The sequence below is a fragment of the Podarcis erhardii genome (genome assembly GCF_964252035.2).
Source record: "Podarcis erhardii genome assembly, chromosome: 7".
Taxonomy (NCBI): Eukaryota; Metazoa; Chordata; class Lepidosauria; order Squamata; family Lacertidae; genus Podarcis; species Podarcis erhardii.
Window position 1 is genome coordinate 73,270,396 of NC_138511.1, and position 19,266 is coordinate 73,289,661.

Sequence of the window (19,266 nt, forward strand, 5' to 3'; positions counted from 1 at the left end):
GATTGCTTGGAAAGGAACTGGGGGAAGAGGAGACAAAAGGAGCTGTGTGAAAGAAACTTTCAGTGCTTGCAAATAGGGGCAAGTTCTATCAGGAAAGATAATCAGAGAATCACAAGAGCTGGAAGGTACCCTGAGAATCATCTAGTCCAACTCCCTGCAATGCAGGAATATGCAGCTGTCCCTTAAGGGGATCGAACCTGCATCCTTGGCATTTTCAGCACCATGCTCTAACCAAGTGAGCTACCCAGTGTTGCTGTGCTCTCTAGGCCTGACCTCCTAAGCTGCCTTGTTTCTATGACTAAAGAGTTAACTTCACTGAAGCCATGTGAATTATTTCTGACCTGCTCCTGGCACTGTTTCATTTTTGGTCTCAGTCTCCCTTTTTCAGAAGAGGGGATCACAATAAAATACAAGGGCCACATGGACATGTGTCTTTATTATGCTTGGAATTTTTAAAGAACAGATATTATCCCCCCCACCCCATTTTGCCCTTTTTAGTTGCCAATGAAGTAATAGCGAGAAAAATTACATATGGGCCATGAAGGGGCAGCACAGTGAAAGACACATGTACTAAGAAAGGAATGCAAAGGCAGAGAGGAAGCACAGAAGATAGGAGAGTCCTGGGATTTGGCTTCCTGCTTAACAGTGGTACTCAATCTGATTCCTCAGCCACAACAGTTACTGACTACTGACATAAAAAATGAAAACAGACCATAAAAAAATGAAAACAGAAGCACACCTTGTGCTTCCTGCAAACTCCAATTCTAACCAACACTCTCCTCTGCCCCTCAATTAAAATGGGCTTCACAGAAATACAGAACACATTTAATGCAAAGGTTTTCTTTTTAGCAAACTATACTATCGCACACATATCTATGAAGCATTTGGAGTTGTAAAACAGGATTTTTAATTGCTTAGCCAAGCATATTTCTCCAATCATAATGGGGAAATTCATCAACATTTGTTTTACCCAAAAGGATTTTATTTAAAAAAACCCACACAGAGAAAATCTGTGTTTAAATTTATGTCTTTAGGTAACCCATTATTTATCCTTACGGTCTTCCCCACATTTTACCCTCCCAATGTGTCACTTATGTGAATTACGTATTAATTCATGCTTATCAAAATAATAAAGTGTGTTGCCAACCACCCCCCACCCCCCAGTGGCGACTAGACATTCTGGCACCCACAACCCAGGTCCCAGAAGCCATTTGGCTCCAAGCTTTTCTATCCCAATTCCTAGCACTGGCTAAAGTCACTTGGGTTCTGTGCAGACATAATGCTAGTTCCTTGCAAGACGTTGTTTGCAAACTGGAAGCTGACCTCAGGATCACGTGTGTAACCAACCCCACTTCCAGCATGAAACATGATTTTGCATTATAAACGCACCAATACATATCACATTGCCTTGTAACCATGCGTATACTAAATTCAATCTCTGATTACAAAAGAATGAGTAGTGTGTTGTTCATTAGTGCCCACTTCCTCATTCCTGCCTTTGCTGTACCAAATTAGAGGCTAGCTTAGAATTATGTGCAAACTAGTATTCATGGTTTGCTTCTCTGCAAACAAACCACGAGCAAAAGGCAAGGTTTTTCTTGGTTTAACATCTATGATGTTTTGGAGGAAACAAACAAAGCAAGTGGATTCATACAAAATGCAAAGCCAGCCTCTGTTTTGATTTCCTCTCAGCGCAGCAAAGACAGGAACAGAGGAGCAAAGCAGGCGTTAATAAGTAGCATGCACCATCATGATGCTCAGACTTCTTAAACCACAGTTTAACAATGGTTTGCTGTAATGTGCAAACTAGTTCAATAATGGGTTGTCTTATCTATGTTGGAGCATCCGCAATGTGAAATGATGACTAAAGCTGTGAAATTACAGGGGACATTACTGTGAAGAAAGAGCAGAGGAAGCAATGCTTAAACCACAGACTAGCCAACTGTGTTTTGCATGGAGCTAGCATAGAATCTGAACCCAGCTCTCCCAGCCCTAGACTGGCACTCTATTACCACCAAACTATCTCTGAACAAAAGTTTTCTGTACCATTAACTTCATAACGACCTTGTAAGAGTACTCTCAAAGTCAACATATTTCATTTGCGTTCCATTTTTGTGGCAAGGAAAATATAAAAACATGTGCTTGAACTATAACTATACAGTTTAACTTTTTGCTGGCAAAAAAATAAAAACGTTCTGTAACGTTTCTCTCTAAAACCATGTCCACACATAGGGAAATGACACAAAATATGTTGGGGTCTTAAAAAATAAAAATAAAATAAAATATACATTTCAAAAAGTTTATTTAAATGAATACAAAGTTTTGATTTATTTCTGGCAAGCTCCAAAAACCACAAGAATGCAAGTGGAGAGTTTAAAATGTTTTATTCAGATATTTTGAAACAACTTCTCTCAGTAAATCACAAAGCAAATTTATGTTCCATACAAAACAACTCACTTTTCTAATTCTGGCTCTCCTGCCTATCTGCAGAACACTGAAGTGCTCAATAATTTCAACATCTTGCTGTCCTATTAACATAAGAAGATGGCTGTTCTTGACAAAGGAGCCAAAAAAGAAGTCCCTATCTCAATAGCCTGGGTTTGCACAACACACTAGTTGTTTAGTTGTTTAGTCGTGTCCGACTCTTCGTGACCCCATGGACCAGAGCACGCCAGGCACTCCTATCTTCCACTGCCTCCCGCAGTTTGGTCAGACTCATGTTTGTAGCTTCGAGAACGCTGTCTAGCCATCTTGTCCTCTATCGTCCCCTTCTTCTTGTGCCCTCCATCTTTCCCAACATCAGGGTCTTTTCCAGGGAGTCTTCTCTTCTCATGAGGTGGCCAAAGTATTGGAGCCTCAGCTTCACGATCTGTCCTTCCAGTGAGCACTCAGGGCTGATTTCCTTAAGAATGGATACATTTGATCTTCTTGCAGTCCATGGAACTCTCAAGAGTCTCCTCCAGCACCACAGTTCAAAAGCATCAATTCTTTGGCGATCAGCCTTCTTTATGGTCCAGCTCTCACTTCCATACATCACGACTGGGAAAACCATGGCTTTTACTATACGGACCTTTGTTGGCAAGGTGATGTCTCTGCTTTTTAACATGTTGTCTAGGTTTGCCATCGCCTTTCTCCCAAGGAGCAGGCGTCTTTTAATTTCGTGACTGCTGTCACCATCTGGAGTGATCATGGAGCCCAAGAAAGTAAAATTTCTCACTGCCTCCATTTCTTCCCCTTCTATTTGCCAGGAGGTGATGGGCCCAGTGGCCATGATCTTCGTTTTTTTGATGTTGAGCTTCAGACCATATTTTGCGCTCTCCTCTTTCACCCTCATTAAAAGGTTCTTTAATTCCTCCTCACTTTCTGCCATCAAGGTTGTGTCATCTACATATCTGAGGTTGTTGATATTTCTTCCGGCAATCTTAATTCCGGTTTGGGATTCATCCAGCCCAGCCTTTCGCATGATGAATTCTGCATATAAGTTAAATAAGCAGGGAGACAATATACAGCCTTGCCGTACTCCTTTCCCAATTTTGAACCAATCAGTTGTTCCATATCCTGTTCTAACTGTAGCTTCTTGTCCCACATAGAGATTTCTCAGGAGACAGATGAGGTGATCAGGCACTCCCATTTGTTTAAGAACTTGCCATAGTTTGCTGTGGTCGACACAGTCAAAGCCTAGCTATGGCTTAATGCAAACCTGTTGGCTCCCAATCCTTTTGCTGCTATGAGCTAAGGCAAGGTTTGGTTTAGTGTGTTGTCCACACCTAGGCTTGTAGTTAAGCACTCTCCAGACTAACAACCACTTGTAGCCAAGGTCTGTTATTTCCTCATGGTTAGTTTAGAAGAGGGTTTCCCCAACCTGAGTCTGCAGATGTTTTTGGACTACAATTCCCATCATCCCTGACCACTGGTCCTGCTAGCTAGGGATGATGGGAGTTGTAGTCCAAAAACAGCTGGAAACCAAAGTTTGGGGAACCCTGGTCCAGAGAATACTTAACCATGAGTGCCTGTTCAAACAAAATGTGAAACCAGACCTTGGCTTAGCTCAGTGCAGTGTGTCAGGAAAAATAACTAGGGAGGCAGCTGTGAGTTCCATTTCGGGAGCCTGCACACTCTCACTAGGACATGGTTTGGCTTAGGAGTGGCACGCATTCCAGGGCAGTATGAAAAGCAGTGAGGTTGAAGATTTTACCATTTTAGGCTGGCACATGACTAGTTATCTGCTATAAAAAGGAGGCAAAATAGGTCACTAAGAAGAAATGTACTGGTGAACTAGTGTACAGACATGTAGCACTTTGGACTAAAGCTGGCAAAATGTCTAAAATGAATAATGGGGAAAGAATGGAGCCTTAAAGTGGGGAGAAAATACTCATAAATTTGAGATAATGGGTTTGATCCAAACTAAGTTATTTATTTACAACATTCATTGCACTAAACCCCTCAAGTTCAATCTAAATTAAGTCATTACTAACTTGAAATCAGTGCGCAAATTCAACTAATTTAGGTTGAACCAAACCCAAAATAATTATGTTTATAACTGACAGCAGAAAGGCACTGAACATAAATACAGTCGTACCTTGGTTCAGGAATGCCTTGTGACTTGAACGTTGAACACCGCAAAGCCGGAAGTGAGTGTTCTGGTTTGTGAACGCTTTTTGGAAGCCAAACGTCCGATGTGGCTTCCGACTGAGAGCAGGAAGCTCCTGCAGCCAATTGGAAGCCGCACCTTGTATGACTAGTCCATTCTCATAGCAAGAGGCACAAACATCTACTCCCCTCTTCACCAGAGGAAGAGGAAATGTCCTTAGCATCTACTCCATGAAGCTGAACTCTTAGCAGATGTGGGCTATGAAAAAACTTGTGGCAGAAAAAAATATTGACAAAAATATCCAATTGCAGAAGACTTGCATTTTGCATGAGATTGGCATCTCTCCCCTTTTGCAACAGATGACAATGACATGTAACAAGGAAAGTAAGCGCATGGATCTTTCAAGTATGAAGTCTACCTACACAAGTTCAATTAGAAAATATTTTGTCTGAAACCTACTTATGTGGCCCAAAACAAGCTGTGTTCACTCAGCTGATGCCTACTCCTGAACCTAAATAATAGAGCCAGGAGATCAATGACTAAAGGGTTGCTACAGTTCCACTTAGGCTTCTCATCAGCCCCTGCCCAAACTGTGAGGAAGTGTGCTATGCACAAAAGCACACGGTGGTATGTCAATTGCCATTTTGCATTCATACTACCATAACATCCTACAATTGAAGCTTGGCATAGGCAGCTTTAGAAACACAGAGGGCATACTCTGTCAGCCAGCTAGGAACTTCCCCAGGGTGCAGCTTTGTCTCACAAACCACTAATTCTTACAAGTTGGAGGCAGTATTTTAGGGATGGACTCTTTACTCTCCTCAAGCTATACTTCTGACATTTAATAGAGGGAGAACAAAGCTACAACTAGATTCACACAAAAATAAAAGTGGCCCTTTTATTGAGAAATCAAGATTCACAGTAGTTTTAGACCTGGCAGAACCTGTTTTATTAACAGGATTAAAGACAACTGACCGTGTTGCCAAGTAGCTAAAATGTACAGGGGGGAAACCTAGAATACAAAAAAGAGTGAGATGAGAATGACTCAATATAGCAAAGCAAAGCTAGAAAATTTCATCAGTCAATTTCTGGGATTCTCAACAGACCACAGAAAGATGATTGCAAGCATAGAAAATCTAAGGCCAGGTAAGGAAGCAATGGAGTCAGTAAAGTCACTCTATTAGGGATGTTGATTAATAAATCTGAAGATACGTGTTCAAAGCAAATAATATTTTTCCAGGGTCACATTCATGTTGCTCATGTGTGGCCTATCACCCATACTTTCTGCATGGCATTCAGTCCTTCTTGCCATAGCTAATCTAAGCTAAACTCAGTGGAGGGGGAGTGTCTGTGCAACCATATTGCCTTCAAATGTGCAAGACCATTGTTGTCCTGCTGGATGGGGGCCCTTTACTCACCAGATGGCTCTTCTGGCTCACTTTCATTCTCTTCCTCAGGAGGTGGTGGGGGAGGGGGAGGAGGCAGCTTTTTCTCTTTTTCTGCTTTAGCATTCCTTTCTTCTTCAGAGTAATACTCATCTTCAGAAAGGTTAGCAAGGCTTTCATCCATTTCTCTATATTCTACCTGTAAGCAGAATGCCCCCCCCCCCAAATACAATCAATACAGAACAAGCAAATTGGCACAGTAGAGTGATTAACATAACAAACTTTTTAAATGAATTCTCATGGGTAAATTGAAGGGTTCACTTTAAAACAAAAATGAGGAACCTGTGGACCTCATGTTGTTGAACCCCAAAGATGATGGGGGTTGTGGTTCAGCAGAATCTGGAGGGTCCCTCAGACTTGGGTCTATACCTTGGTCAACCTTTTCAGTTCCAGGACTTTTAACCCAAATATACATTTGGGAACCCATTTTTTTTACTATATATTTGCATGGTGGTTGTGCTCCTGTTGCAACCCACCTTAGATCAGGCTGCAACCCACTAGTGGGTCCTGACACACAAGCTGAAGACAGTGCCATAACGCATTATTGCCTGTTTGTGCACTCTACAATTTGCAATTCTCTTTTTCTATGACTAACCCACTATCCACTGAATACCTCATTTCATCCACTTAAATTAAAAATAAATAAATGCAAAGTACGCTATATTTCACTCTAACATTGTCCACATTAGACTGCTACAGTCTGTATCTTAGCTTCTGTGTAAAGTGCAATTAGTAAGTGTTTCCCGGCAGTTATTAATATATTTAGAAAATACTGAAGAACCTTTTTCAGTTATACTTCTCAGCCTAGATGGTAGCAGCACAACAAATAACCAATACACACCATAAATATCACTGTTCCAGGAAATTAACAAACATTTCAAAAAATAAAAATTTTAGAGCTTTCTCTCAACTACCACTAAGTTCTCCCCCTAGATTTATCAGCTAATATAGCACAATCTTTTTTATAACCTAATCTAGTGAAAATACAGTCTGATTCAAAAGCCACAGGTACAGAAAGCTCCCTCTAATACGGCACTACTATACTGCAATACTTAGAGGGGCAATTCAGCCAATGAGAGCAGTGGCTGGGAGAGTAAAACATATGGTGCTGCATGGTGTACAGAAGGCATAGGCAAACTCAGCCCTCCAGATGTTTTAGGACTACAACTCCCATCATCCCTGACCACCGGTCCTGTTAGCTAGGGATGATGGGAGTTGTAGTCCCAAAACAACTGGAGGGCAGTTTGCCTATGCCTGGTATACAGCATTTTTACATACAATATGAACTGTGTCCTGCATCACACACACATCCCACCCTAGAAAAGAATCTAGCCTGCCTTCAGTTTCCCCTTAAGCTGCTACACTTATCAGGTTTCACATGTGACAACTGACACAAATAGCAGACAGCTGTATAGGTGATAAAGCATAATTCATTTTTTAAATTGTGTATAATAGTAGCATACATATACTGGGAAGTGACAGCAGTGGGATAGAAAAGCTACCAGCCAAATGGCTCCTGGGATCTGGGTTGTGGGCACCAAAACAGAATGTCTAGTCGCCATTTGGGGGGAAGGGGTCGGCAACACTTTTTATTTATTATTTTGATAATCATGAAAATAATTCACATAAGTGGCAAATTGTTAATTTTAACAAAATTATCACATTTTAACAAAAAATGTTAATATATGTTTAATTTGGTGTTTACAATACTGTAAAAATATCAGTACCATACTGTAATGGTTCTATGGGGTTGCTCGTGCATAAATTGGCGCCACGCTTGGCTGAGTTACCTGGGTGAACCCTTTCTGTCCGGTCAGCCACTCACCCGTGGCTGTCTCAATCACTGGCAGAATCCATCAGTGGGCGTTTCTTGAACTTCTTCCAGCAAAGAAGCTCTTTGACGCCTAGTCTCTGCCTACTCTCCCTGCGTGGAAGCCTTCTGCGCAGGGAGGGTGTGGGCAGCGGAGGACCCGTGCTCTCCCCGCTGGTCTCCGGCAAGGAGTCATGGAGCCACCTCGCCGATTCCCCCATCTGCCCCCCTTCTCCCCTAGTGTTACGCTGATTTCCTTCCCCAGAAGATGGGCTGCTTCTCTCCCTCCCGGTGCGCTCTCCGGAATCCCTCTGGAGCCCCCTCTCCCCCTCTGGCTCCGATGGCAGTTCCCTGACATCCACCTCCTCCCCAGGACCCCCTCCACCCCCGGCGCGATTTTCTGATTCAACCTCGTCTCTTCCCTCACCCGACGATGCGGGGAATCCCCTGAAGGAGCTGTCACTATCCTCTGAGGATTCAAAACCGTCTTCCCACCCGCTCAGATCTCTTCCCGCAGGGGGAACCTCCCAGTCTGATTCTTCTCCCTCTGACACTTCCCCTCCCTCCTCTTCGGAGGCAGGAAAACCCACAGTCCCCTTCGTCGTCTGTGGTTCCAAACTCTTTCTCCCAGAATCTCGCTAGTGGTTTTGGCTTATCCGGGAACAAACTGTGGAATTCCTCCACCAGATAGCTTTCATTGATTGATTCAGTGGGGACCCACATGTTTTCTGACCCGGGTTCTCCCTCCCAAGCTACCAAGTACTCCACCTGGCGACCTCGCCACCTTGAATCGAGTATTTCCGTGGCTTGGTTGCGGTGTTCCCTCTCCTCTACCAGCGGGTGGGTGGTGACTCCTCTCTACCAGCGGGTGGGTGGTGACTCCTCCCTCCCGCCCCGGAAATTCCCACACCTCCCTGTACAGTGAAAGTAGGGACCTATGGAACACCGGATGTATCTTCATGCTGTCAGGCAACTTGAGCTTGAATGCCACTGGGTTCACCTGCTGTGTTACCTCAAAAGGTCCCAGCCGCCTCGGCTGCAACTTCTTACACCCTCCTTTAGGGATAACCCTTGGGTTGACAACCACACCCGGTCTCCCACCCGTATGGCCTCCCCCCCCGACGGTGCTTGTCTGTCTGCCTCTTGTAAACTTCCTTGGCCCGCTCCAAGTTCATCTTGAGTTGCTGGTGCAAGGCCTCCATTTCTTCTACAAACTGCTCAGCCGCGGGTACACTCCATCCTTCCTCCCCCCTCCCTGGGAAGGCTCTGGGGTGACACCCATAATTGGCCATGAACGGGCTCATTCCCGTGGACACATGTTCAGCGTTATTGTACGCAAATTCAGCCAACGCTAGTTTCTCTACCCAATCGTTCTGTCTCTTGCTGACGTAGCAGTATAGGTATTGCTGGAGTATACCGTTCGCACTTTCTGCTTGTCCATTGGTTTCTGGGTGCCTCGCCGTCGAGAAGCCCACCTCGACCTGCAACAAGCTCATGAGATTCCTCCAGAACCTGGAAGTAAATTGTTTCCCGCGATCTGAGATTACCCTCGAGGGAGCTCCATGCAGCCTGAAAATGTGATCTACAAACAACCTGGCTGTCTCCTCTGCCATCACCGCATGTGAGCAAGCTATGAAATGGCACATTTTTGTCAGTAAATCGACTACTACCATGACTGCTGTCTTCCCCCTTGACTTGGGCAAATCTGTCATAAAATCAGTGGACACCACCTCCCAGGGCCTTTCCGGTGTAGGTTAGGGTTCCAGTAACCCTGCGGGGGCAGCCCTCTCCCCCTTTGCCCTCTGGCATCGGTCTCACCCCCGTACGTCTTCCCTCACCTTTGGCCACCAGAACTGCCTGGTGACGAGCAGCATGGTCTTGTGCTGTCCAAAGTGCCCAGCTGTTGGGTTGTCATGGAGTTGTTTTAGTACCTTCCCCCTCAAGGTCTCCCCCAGTACATACAGTGCCCCCTTATAGTACAGTAGCCCTTCCTTTTCCTCAAACCCTCCATGGTCTTCCCTTCCGTCCCGGAGTTCCCTGATTTTCGCTTGAGCGAACGCGTCGTCTCTAGTAAGCCCTGCCAGTTCTCGTTTCCCAACCAACGCTCCCCCACACACCCATCGGTCCTCGGGAAACACGTGTCGGACCTCCAGTGGTCCCTCTCCCTCCATATACTCTGGTTTCCGGGAGAGAGCATCTGCTCTTACGTTTTCCTCTCCCGGTACGTATCTGATTTCGAAGGAAAACTTGGAGAACTCCTGGGCCCATCGAATCTGTCTCTGGTTGAGCAATTGCACGGTCCGCCAGTATTCCAAGTTCTTGTGGTCAGTACAAACCTGGATCTTGTGCCACGCCCCTATCAACAGATGTCTCCATTGCCGAAAAGCCGCATAGATCGCAAGCAGTTCTCGGTCGTACAGTGTATAGTTTTGCTCTGACTTGCTCAGCTTCCTTGAGAAAAAGGCACACGGCCTCCAGTCCTGTTTGGCCCCGGGCTGCAAAAGGACCGCTCCAACGGCTCGGTTGGACGCGTCCGTCTCCAGTCTCATGGGTTTCTCCAGATCAACGTGCAGGAGCTGCTCTTCCGAAGCGAACGCCTTCTTCAGTCTTTCAAAGGATTGCTGGGCACTTTCTGTCCACGCAAACTTCTTTTTGCTACTGAGACAATCTGTGATGGGCGCTGTCAAGTGAGCGAAGTTCTTTATGAACTTCCTGTAGAAATTGCTGAACCCTAAGAACCTCTGCACATCCTTCCGGGTTCTGGGGGCTTTCAATTCCAGCACTGCCTTCACCTTGCCTGGGTCCATAGCTAGGAACTTGTCTGACAACTTGTACCCCAGGAACTCTACCTCTCTGGCGTGAAATTGGCATTTTTCCAGCTTGACCCACAACTGGTGCTTCTGCAGTCTCCGTAGCACTTCCCTGACGTCGCTGACATGTTGCTTCTCATTGTCCAAATAGATTAAGATGTCATCCAAAAAGGCTACGCAATTCTTGTACAGCAGGGGCCCCAACACGTGGTGCATGAATCCTTGAAAGCAGGCGGACCCCGATTGTAATCCAAATGGCATAACTAAGTACTCAAAAGCCCCCAGGGGGTGAACATGGTAGTTTTCCATTCGTCCCCCTCCCTTATCCTAACCAAATTGTATGCTCCCCTGAGGTCCAGTTTGGTAAAAAAATTCCCCTGCCTCACTTGTGTTAAAATGTCGTCAATCCTGGGCATTGGGAAGGTCACGGGTTCTGACACCAGGTTCAAGGCCCGGTAATCCACTACAAGTCTGGGCTGATTAGTGTCTTTTTTGTCCACAAAGAACACCGGACTGCCCCCCACCACCTTTGATTCCCTTATGAACCCCCTCTTCAGGTTCTTGTCAATAAACTGCCGCAATTCCTGCATCTCCCGGTCGGACATGGCATACAGCTTACCCACCGGCAACTAAGCCCCTGGGAGTAAGTTGATTTGGCAGTCAAAGGGCCTGTGGGGGGGGTAGTCTATCTGCCTCCTTATCGCTGAAGACCTCCTTCAGGTCAGCATATTGTAGTGGCACCTCCCCCCTTTGTTCCACGGCCAGCCCAGCCACCCTGGCCACCGTCATTCTTGGGTTCTCCCCTCCCAGACAGTGTCCTATGCAGTAAGCTGACCCAAAGGTGACTGACCACTGATGCCATGACACTACCGGATCATGCAGTCCAGCCAGCTCATCCCCAGTATTATTGGGGGTCCTGCCAGAGTGGCCACGTGAAAGGCAATGGTCTCCGTGTGCCTGGAAACCCTCATTCGCATTGGCGGGGTCTGGTGTGTCACTCCCCCCCCCCCAGAAGTTCCCTTCCATCGATGGTGGTCACTTGCAAGGGAAAATCTAGAGGCAACAGGTGGAGTTGGTCTCCAGAGCGAAGTCTCTGCTGAAGAAATTACACGAGCTGCCCGAATCCAGCAGTCCCTTAACCTTGACGGGGTGCCCATTTGGGAGTTCTAGCACCACTTCTATGGCTATAGCTGCCTTGGGGGGGGGGTCAGGATGGGGCACTTCTATTGGTTGCTGGCCTGGCTGCTGCCCCTGCTGGTTGGCAGCCAGGCATTGTTGTTTCCCTGCGCCTGCCCTTCCTCCTCCTTCTCGTTGCAGCCAGCAGCCCCCACCATCCCTTGCCAAGCGTTTCTTTGAGGGCAGACCTTAGCCAAATGTCCTGGTCGTTGACAGAGGAAACACTTCTTGGTAGTTTTCCACTCCTTTCCCTCCCTTTTACGACCTTCACTGGATTTTGAAGCCTCGCGCGGGCGCCATCAATTTCCATTGGCTCCGCCGCCTGAGAAGGCTGCCTCGGTATCTCAGGAATGCGGTAGTCATGGAAACATTCCCCTCTTGTTTCCCGCTTCTCCTGAGCCCGCGCTTCCTGACATACGCCGATCGCCAACACAGCCTTTGTGAGCTCATCCAGCAACCGTGGTCGGGGTACGCGGAACAACTCGTCCTTCACTGCGGGGGACAGACCCTCCTCAAACAACATTTGTATCGGTTCAGAGTCCAGATCCCACCCTAGCCAGTGGACTAACATCGCAAAACGCGACCAGTAGTCTCTGACGGACTGGCTCCCCTGCTCACACCCCATCAGTTCCCGCCGAGTCACACTTTGCTCTACCTCGCTGGAGTACATCGCATCCATCACCTGGAAAAATTTCTTAAGGTCCTTCAAGGCATCATTTTGCGTCGCCATTAGGGGCCTGATCCATTCGCGCACCCCATCCTGCAGATGCCCCACAATGTAAGCCACCCTCTCCCCGTCATCAGCAAAGTCATATTTCTGCAGTTCCAAAGCGTACTGTACTTCCATTCGGAAAGCATTGTAGTCTTGGGGCTTCCCACCAAACTTGTGTACCAGCCCCGGTACTTTCCTTGCGATTGGGGTGGTTCTGACCTGTGCATCCTGAGCCCGTCTTTCGTCCAGCCGTGCCGTCAGGATAGCTACATGCTGCTCCAAGTCTCGGTTCCTCTTGACCAGACTCCGCACCGCAGCTGGTTGCTCCGTCTCTCCGGCTGTCCCTGTTCGGCTCATCGTGCTGCCTCTCCGGGGCTGCGCACAAGCAACGTCAAGGACTGACGGATTGCTGTAATGGTTCTATGGGGTTGCTTGTGCGTAAATCGGCGCCACGCTTGGCTGAGTTACCTGGGTGAACCCTTTCTGTCCGGACAGCCACTCACCCGTGGCTGTCTCAATCGCTGGCAGAATCCGTCAGCGGGTGTTTCTTGAACTTCTTCCAGCAAAGAAGCTCTTTGACGCCTAGTCTCTGCCTACTCTCCCTGCGCGGAAGCCTTCTGCGCAGGGAGGGTGTGGGCAGAGGAGGACCCGTGCTCTCCCCGCTGGTCTCCGGCAAGGAGTCATGGAGCCACCTCGCCGATTCCCCCATCTGCCCCCCTTCTCCCCTAGTGTTACGCTGATTTCCTTCCCCAGAAGATGGGCTGCTTCTCTCCCTCCCGGTGCGCTCTCCGGAATCCCTCTGGAGCCCTCCCTCTCCCTCTGGATCCGATGGCAGTTCCCTGACACATACTTTAGTTTTCAAAACACTCCACTCTTTATTGTTAAACTTCTTAACATATTATCTATCCTTAACATATACTTCAAGGCTTCAAAGTACATACATTTCTGGGAGATGATTTAAGACTTTCTGGGAGATGATTTATAATGAAATGAAAAAGGTATTTAAATATACCTTTCAGAAAAAACCAGAGGCCTTTCTCCTGGGCATGGTTGGCCAATTGGTGTTAAAGAAGGATAGAACTTTCTTTATGTATGCTACAACAGCAGCAAGAATACTTATTGCAAATTACTGGAAGACACAAGATTTACCCACCCGGGAAGAATGGCAGATGAAGGTGATGGACTATATGGAACTGGCGGAAATGACTGGCAGAATCTGAGACCAAGGAGAAGAGTTGGTGGAAGAAGATTGGAAGAAATTTAAAGTTTATTTACAGAAACATTGTAAAATTAAGGAATGTTAGAAGGATGTTGGAATGAAGCTATGTGGTTTTAGCAGAAATGATATAAAGGATTAAGTAAAAATGGATAGTTAATTGGTGAAAGAAGAGAGTGTAAAATTACAGTATGTTAAGATAAATTATTAGGATAAAAACAAAGATGGAAAGGATTTGCTGAAATATCTAACTGAACTAGAATACAAAAAAGGGAGGTGTGAGGAGGTCAAGGAAACAAGCAAATGAAAAATAAGTTATGGGAAGGTTTGATTTGCTTTTTTTTCTTTTTCTTTTTTTCTTAATTGTTTGCATTTTTCTGGGCTTTTTCTATTTTTTGCTTGTCTGTATTCATGGTGATGTATTGTCTTGTTTTTTCTTGCTTAATTTAGTGTTTTCTTTTTGTAATTTTTAAAACTGGAATAAATATTTTAAAAAAAACAAAAAACAAAGTACATACATTTCAGTAATCCTTGAGTGTCAGCCAGGCGCAAAAAATGCCACCCAGACTTTTTTAGGTGCTCGCAAATGGTAAATCTTCAGGCGCAAAATGCGCCTAACACCCTGCTAATTTTGAACCCTGAGTGACAGTTTATTTTTACCATTACCTATCTCACATACATGAGCAATTTTTAAACCAAAACAGTCTACATAAAGATTGTGTGGTTGTCCCTCCCACCAGAGGTCAAGGAAATAAACAACTATCTGACTTTTAGAAGATATCTGAAGGCAGCCCTGTTTAGGGAAGTTTTTAATGTCTGATGTTTTATTGTATTTTTAATATTTTGTTGGAAGCCGCCCAGAGTGGCTGGGGAAACCCAGCCAGATGGGTGGGGTATAAATAACACTAAATTTTTATTTTTATTATTATTATTATTATTATTATTATTATTATTATACATATTTAACTGAATTTTCTGTGTCTGTAATTTTTTAAATTTATTTGTTATATTTATTTTGTTTGGCATCCCCACAAACACACCTAAGAATACCACTTCACAAAATTGGATGAATTGGATTCTAATCCACAAAAGCTTTATGCCATAAAAATAAGTTAGCCTTCGATTTCACTTTATGTACAGTCTATGTACATTATAATGTGTTTTGAAGCTTTTTCTTATATGGATCTGTACAGGTTCTGTAGCAACCTAAGTCACATAAACTCAAAGTAGGCTACACATTATACAGTATATGAAATCCTACAAAGGCATAGGATTCCAGGAAGGGATGGAAAGCATTGTTGAGCCTCACAAGTGCAGCTCAAACTCCTATGCAGCTGCTGCTAGCCATCAATAAGGAAGCATTGGGAGAAAGACAGCATAATTTATGTTTTCAAAGCCCTCCCAAAATTCAAGTCCTGTACCCACTATACTGTACAAACTGATTCAAGTAAATTAAATAATAATTCTTTATAAGTTTTACAAGTAAACTAAAAAGGGCCAACAGATCTAACTGTAAGCCCTCATTTCAAAAAAGCATTCCTATTTGTAAGCCATGCAGAGAACTCAGAATGGAATAGGACCCAAATTAATCAATGCTAAAAACTAGTCTAGCCATGGTTATATACCGTATTTTTTGCTCCATAACACTCACTTTTTTCCTCCTAGAAAGTAAGGGGAAATGTCTGTGCATGTTATGGAGCGAATGCCTACGGATGGCGGGGGGATCTGCTGCAGTCGTGAGCAGAGGATCCATGGTTCCCCTTCCTTCCCTCCTCCGTGGCTCGCTTTGCTCGCTTTGAAACAGCAAAGCGGGAGAAGAGCCACTGAGTGGGGAGAAGAGAGGGACAGAGAGCCTGGTTACAAAGCACGGATCCACATGGATCCTCAGGATTTTTGCATTGGGCTACCCCAAACTCACCATCAGATCACATCTGCGGCCACAGCATGAACCACAAAAATCATACATCCACTGTTTTGTTTAGAATATTTTTTTTCTTGTTTTCCTCCACTAAAAACTATGTGTGTGTTATGGTCAGGTGCGTGTTATAGAGCAAAAAATACGGTACTTCCTTGTATTACAAGCATTTCCCTGTACTGTACTAAATAAAGTAGAATCCACAAGTTTTGATGATCACATAATGAAATCAATGTCTAATTGTTAAATATATAATGCTCTCCAAAGCTATATTCAACATCTTCCCTGTGCATCTACATGATACAAATATCAAAATATATTTCAAAGCTTTAGTTGATCACAAAGGATCCTTTGTGTTAGAAAAGCAAGAGTCAAAAGAAAAAAAACCCTTGATTTTGTTAGGATCTATTTCCATTCCTTCTTAAGATGGCTTGGGGCATTTACTGCACTGCACACTATTAAATCTGCTTCTGTAAAACAAAGGTAGCAGTCTAGCCTACACATTAAGAAGCAAACAATAAATGACATTCATTAGTGCCTTGCAACATAGGCTCTAGCTACTCTCTGACATCACATCAACCTTGTGTACCGTTTTGGAATAAAAAAATCTAATTAACAATAACAGATAATCAATATACATACAGCAGAAGGTAGTATATGCCCACAAGATACCAGAGGGGTAGCAATCCAGCACACACAACCCCCACAAGCAAGCCCTGTAGACTGTGGCCTGCTTCGTCAACCAGATCCCAGCTGCATCTGATGATATGAGCTTTAATTTATACAAACCTGTGCCACAAGAACTGCCATTCTTCACGGTGTGCCACAATACCATCGCCAGCCCCCTTAAATCCTTAAGAGTGGGCTGTACCACTTTAGATGTTGACATCTCACTTTTGTAATTTTTTGTTTGGACTCCGCCAATAAGGAGGAATCCAGCACTTACGGGGGAAAGACTACAATGCCAACCTTCTACTTATTGCGATTATTATCGTTGTTGTTTCACTCCCCGCTTTCCCCCCCCCCCCCAAATGACCCGTGTGAATAAAAGGCGCGCTCCCCGCTCCCATTTCGGCCCCACAGCAACCCTGGGAAGTAGGTCAGGCTGAGAAACAGCCTCACTGGCTGAAGGCCACGCAGCGAAGTGCACGGCTCAGCCGGACTGCAACTTACAGGCCTGCCCGGCCTTTACGTTTCTCCTTGCAGGAAGCAACCGCACGGTTTCTGCTTTAACGTGCAGCGAAAATAATAAAAATAAAAACCACTAACCGGCTCCGGGAGCCCGAAGCCGCTTTTTCGGAACCTCCACCGTTTTAAAGTAATAAATTCCCTTACAAGCCGGTTCGTGAGAGTCGACGCCCGGCCCAGCCAAGCCAGCCATTCCGCCGGCCCGGGCAGGCAAGGCCCCGGGGGTGGGGAGCAGCGGCCGGGGCAAGAGCACCCACCTTGGGCCGCTTCCGGCGGCTGGTCCTGCGGCCCTCGGGGGTCTCGGCAATGCTGGGGGTCTCGGAGCCCCCGACGGGCCCCCCCGGCCCCGCGGGGGGAGACGGCTCGGACAAGCCCCCCGGCGGCGAGGCGCGCGGAGGCTCCTTCTTGCGGGGCGTGCGCTCCGAGGGCCCCGAGCCGCCGCCCTCCGAGGAGCCCAGGGAGCCCGACAGGGCCGGCGGAGGGGGCGGCGGAGGCGGCGGGGGCGGGGGCGGCGGAGGGGGCGCCGGGGCTTCGGCAGAGCCATCGCCCGCCGGGCCGCCGCCGCCGCCGCCGCCGCCTACCGGAGCCTCCGCCGCGGCCGCTTTCTTCCCCGCCGACAGCATCCCCTCAGACGAGCCGAGTCAGGCCGCGGGACAAAGGCGGCCCCCGCGCGCGCGAGGGAGCGAACGCGCAGAGAAGCTCCGCCCCTGGCGGCGGCGGCGGCGGCGGCGCGACGTCACTGCCCGCGACGCCCCGCCCCCTTCCTACGAACGCGCGATTCCCAGGGGAGGAAGGGGGCGGTGTTCTTGACCAGCGAACCGTTTTTCGTCCCCTAGCGGCCGCCGTAGCACGTGCCGCTGGGACGGCCGCCCTCAGCTAGAATGGGGCTCTCCATTAATATGTGATTGATTAATAGTATGGGCATGATTTTAATAGGTTTTATATATGAATGTATTTTTAATCCTGGCTACGTTTCTCCCTCCCCCCAATGTTATTAGCGGTTCATATTTTTACCTTCTCTTCTTTGGCGGTCATTCGTAGCCGAGGAAGATTGTCTTCCATGAACACGGTTTGAACAATGAGTCCGTAAGTGACTGTGGAGGCCAATTCTGGATCCACACGTCCTTCCACAGTGGGGACATTGGTTTCCGGGCGGGAGTTGATCACGGTGTGGATTTGCCAAGCGTCCCTTCCTATTTTTACCTGTATGCCGCCTGGAGCCCCCGTTTGGGGAAAAGCCCAGGTATTATTATTATTATTATTATTGATAATAATAATGCCCCGCTCATCTGGTTTCCCCAGCCATTCTGGTTTACAGCATATATAAAACATAATAAAATGATTACATGTATTGTAATAATAAATTAAAACAGAAGAATTCTCTCCCTCTCCCTTAAAAAAACAACAAAAACAACACACATTTGGAAAATGTCAAAATCAGGAAGGCTTAAAACCAATTTAAATTACCGTAATTGAATTGTTTGCTCCAGGACTGTTTATCCTTGCTTTCATCAGTGCTCTGTATTGTAGTCACTGGAATCATCAGTGGATGAATCCAAGTGTTGGATAGGATGAGACTATTAGGCCCCCTTCTTGAAAGTCAGTAGTAGCACACTTTTTGGGGTGCTGCAAATCTTGGGGTTTGTGTTACAAAATGCTGCAAAACACTTGGCAATGGTTTGGAGTCAAATGGAGAAAGTTGGATTTTGAGTGGCATTAACTAGGAATCCAGGTTTGATGTATCACCAGTTTGGAAGGGATCTCAAATTTCAGAGTTCATAGTTAAGGAAGCTGTAAGTGTGTGATCTGCTGTTGGCTATGCCCCTGCTGCATAGGCCAGTAACAAAGGCCAGACTAGTAACTGCAGAATAGGAAGAAAAATAAATGTCTGTTGTTTAATGCAATTAAATTAAGCATATAATTAAAACCTAAATATACATGTTTAGTACATGCCTATTATCACAGCACCATTGCACACAACAACCAGAATGCAGCTTTGCATTTTATCCAGCAGTATGCAGGGATGGTTTTTTTCTGAAGTAGATTTGTTTCCTAGCAATTATACTTAAAGTGGGATAGTTCAAGCAGTTTTGGTGAGAATAGAGAAGGTATGCTAAAAATCCAAGAGTTACGAGTCATAATTATTAAATGGCTCTTGAAACTCTTGACCTACATAACATGAAATACATAGCCTTCCTAGAGCAGGTGACACAACTCAGCTTTTTCAAATGTTGCATCGTTTGCAATTATAGATGCCGCGCAATGTCACCTTTTTCTGGCAGTACTTGTGTGCACTGAACAGCTAAATGAACAGGCAGTGCTCCCCCTCCCCACTTTCTATAGTGCCATAGTAGAGAAAGGAGAATGTTGAATTGCTGCCTGTATGATACAGACTTGAGAAAC

At 46.0% G+C, this 19,266-nt stretch overlaps 1 protein-coding gene across 1 annotated transcript in view; it reads right to left on the reverse strand.

Moving 5' to 3' along the window:
* The window catches only part of KDM1A (lysine demethylase 1A), a 43,457-nt gene extending 25,956 nt beyond the window's left edge, over nt 1-17,501 (reverse strand). The window contains exons 1-2 of the mRNA XM_081868812.1: nt 17,121-17,501; nt 6,010-6,175 (exon numbers count right to left, since the gene is read on the reverse strand). Coding sequence (XP_081724938.1) covers nt 6,010-6,175; nt 17,121-17,486 — 532 coding nt within the window. The 5' untranslated portion in view covers nt 17,487-17,501. The remainder of the gene's footprint in view (nt 1-6,009; nt 6,176-17,120) is intronic.
* Nucleotides 17,502-19,266: the final 1,765 nt, after the last annotated feature.